This window comes from Coffea eugenioides, unplaced genomic scaffold (assembly GCF_003713205.1).
Source record: "Coffea eugenioides isolate CCC68of unplaced genomic scaffold, Ceug_1.0 ScVebR1_3067;HRSCAF=4210, whole genome shotgun sequence".
NCBI classification, from domain to species: Eukaryota; Viridiplantae; Streptophyta; class Magnoliopsida; order Gentianales; family Rubiaceae; genus Coffea; species Coffea eugenioides.
In genome coordinates, this window is record NW_020863609.1 from 27,573 (window position 1) to 30,008 (window position 2,436).

A 2,436-nucleotide genomic window follows, 5' to 3' on the forward strand; every position below is an offset into this window, starting at 1 on the left:
CTTGTAAAGAGTGAGATACGATTTTTCAAAATCTCGTATCAAATCTGAAATTTTCGAAACTTAAGGAAATGGAGTTTTTCGAATTCTCATTTTTCCTTCGATATCACATGATCGTTTTACACTTAAATTTAGAGATGAAAACCAGATTTCTCTTGTGCTTTAAAACCCCACCTTTGAATCTCGATTTACGAGTAAATAGGGCTCATTTTCATGAGATTTTCTTAGATTGTACTCTAGTACAATCTTCTTCGATAATTGGGATTTATGAGTGATAGATTATTATTAATTGCTCAGGCACTCAGGAGGACCTTCAAGGGGATCTCATAGGGGAAGCCTAACTTATCGCTTGTACTTGCTACTTGAATCATTCGGTGAGTGTCAAGTGTGTGAAAACGTGTTAATTGCTTTGATAATAGAATATTTTGAAAATGTTGAGTCGAGTGTGTACTTTATCACACTCGTTCTCATTTAAGTGAAGTGTACTTGAATTTCGTGATATGAAATACTTGACTTGCTTGAAGTGACTTGTTAAGTGAATTTAAGTGAAGTATTTAAGTGATTATTTATGCTATGGCTGCATAAGTCGATGGGAGTGAATCTCCTCGACTCTTAAGTGTTAAGTGGGGGATGCCCAAATCTCACTGGCTAACCCTGGACTCGAGCCGGCATGGACTTGGTCGGGTTCCTTGGCGAACCATGAGAAATAAAAGCTTGACCTATTAAGAGGTCTTGCTTGGCATACTCGAGCAGTATCGTCTCAAACAAAAAACAGGCGGGCCCGATACAGGGGTATGTAAGGTGAAAAGCGGACATGATAAGTGAAGTTCTACGCACTAAACCTACCCGATTGACGGAGTGTCAACTCGTGGAGGTTCGTGATCGTGCAAGTGGAAAATAGCTCCTGAGAGTTCCTATATCCTTGAATTGTTTCTGTTTACTTTTCTCGCTCGAATTGTTATTTATTGAAATATTATTGCTCTACTTGTTAAATTGGGATTGTTACTTGAACAACGTGCCTGCATGTGTGTTCTTGGTCTCACGAGCGTTTTGCTCACCCTGTAGTTTTGTTTTTCTTAACAGGAAAGGATCGGAAGTGAATCTCGAAGAAATCCCTCTTGAATGTACTTTTGTATTAGGGTTTTCAATGTACTTGGCTAGACTCTGGATTATTGTATATTTTGGGATTTGATGTAACCTTTGTGAACTTGATGTAAGGATTGGATATTTGATGTATTTTGGAACTCGTGATGTAAGTTTGAATGTTATTTATGGGAGTGACCTTCCTTTCTTACTTATATCATCATGATGGCTGGGATTTCATTAAGCTTGAACGGGATTTGTCTTGAGTCCTGGCGAGAGTTGGGCAGGCGTCCCACGGATACCCTTTGGTTCGCCTTAGGTAGAGGTGGGGGTGTCACAGAAAGTGTAGGTCTCCGATTTGTTGGGATGAAGTAGGTGAACGAAAGATCTTAGACCCGACTACAGTGCCTTGGATCGAGGAGGCCAATAAAAAGGTGAAGTTGGTACGCCAAAGGATTCAGACCGCGCAAAGTCGTCAAATGAGTTACGCGGATAACCGAAGAAAAGATTTAGAATTTGCGGTTGGGGATCTAGTATTTCTTAAGATTACACCTCTGAAAACAAGTTTAATGTCTGGGAAGGGAAAGAAGTTACAACCGAGATTTGTAGGACCTTACAAGGTTATCCGACGCGTGGGAAAGGTAGCGTATAAGTTGGAATTGCCACCGAGTCTATCTCGGATCCATAATATTTTTCACGTGTCCATGCTTAAGAAGTATTATCCAGACCCTTCACATATTTTACAACCGAAAAGTATAGAGATTGATGAGACTTTGACCTACGAGGAGAAATCGGTAAAACTTCTGAATAGGAAGGTGAAAGAATTGAGAAATAAACGGATACCATTGGTAAAAGTTCTTTGGAGGAACCACGGACTAGAGGAAGCTACCTGGGAAATTGAAGAAGCAATTCGAGGAAAGTATCCAGACCTGTTCGTGAATCAAGATAAATTTCGAGGATGAAATTCTCTTAAGAGAGAGAGGATGTGAGGACTCGCAAAATTTACTTATTTAAATTTCCTATTTCAAGCTTATTCAAGCTTATTTAATTATTTATTTGGCCATTTACTCAGAATATTTTATTTTGACCTTTTATTACTCAATTACATAGAATAATAGCTCACATGTATTTTTAAAGTGACTCGTTTCAAAATTTCATTTTCTGGAAGCTCGTTAAGTGAGAATAGCAAATACGCGTTTGGAGACAATAACCGATTTGAGAGTACTATGAGCTTGAAAAATTGGAGACTTATACACTAGTCTTAAAATAGGTATTTTTATGTTTAAGTACTCAAGTATTAGTTAGTGATACTATCGTTATAAGAATTTCGTGAAAATTTCACTCTACCGCGCACAA

The 2,436-nt window shown here is 38.3% G+C and overlaps 1 protein-coding gene across 1 annotated transcript; it reads left to right on the forward strand.

Annotated features, from left to right (window-relative positions):
- The first annotated feature begins 1,559 nt into the window (after positions 1-1,559).
- Positions 1,560-2,042, forward strand: LOC113757415. Its single transcript, XM_027300720.1, has one exon. It carries the CDS (start codon positions 1,560-1,562, stop codon positions 2,040-2,042), a length of 483 nt encoding a protein of 160 aa, XP_027156521.1.
- The last annotated feature ends 394 nt before the right edge of the window (positions 2,043-2,436 follow it).

Coding starts and splice junctions, on each gene's coding strand:
- LOC113757415 (XM_027300720.1), top strand. CDS start 1,560: ATGAGTTACGCGGATAACCGAAGAAAAGATTTAGAATTTGCGGTTGGG.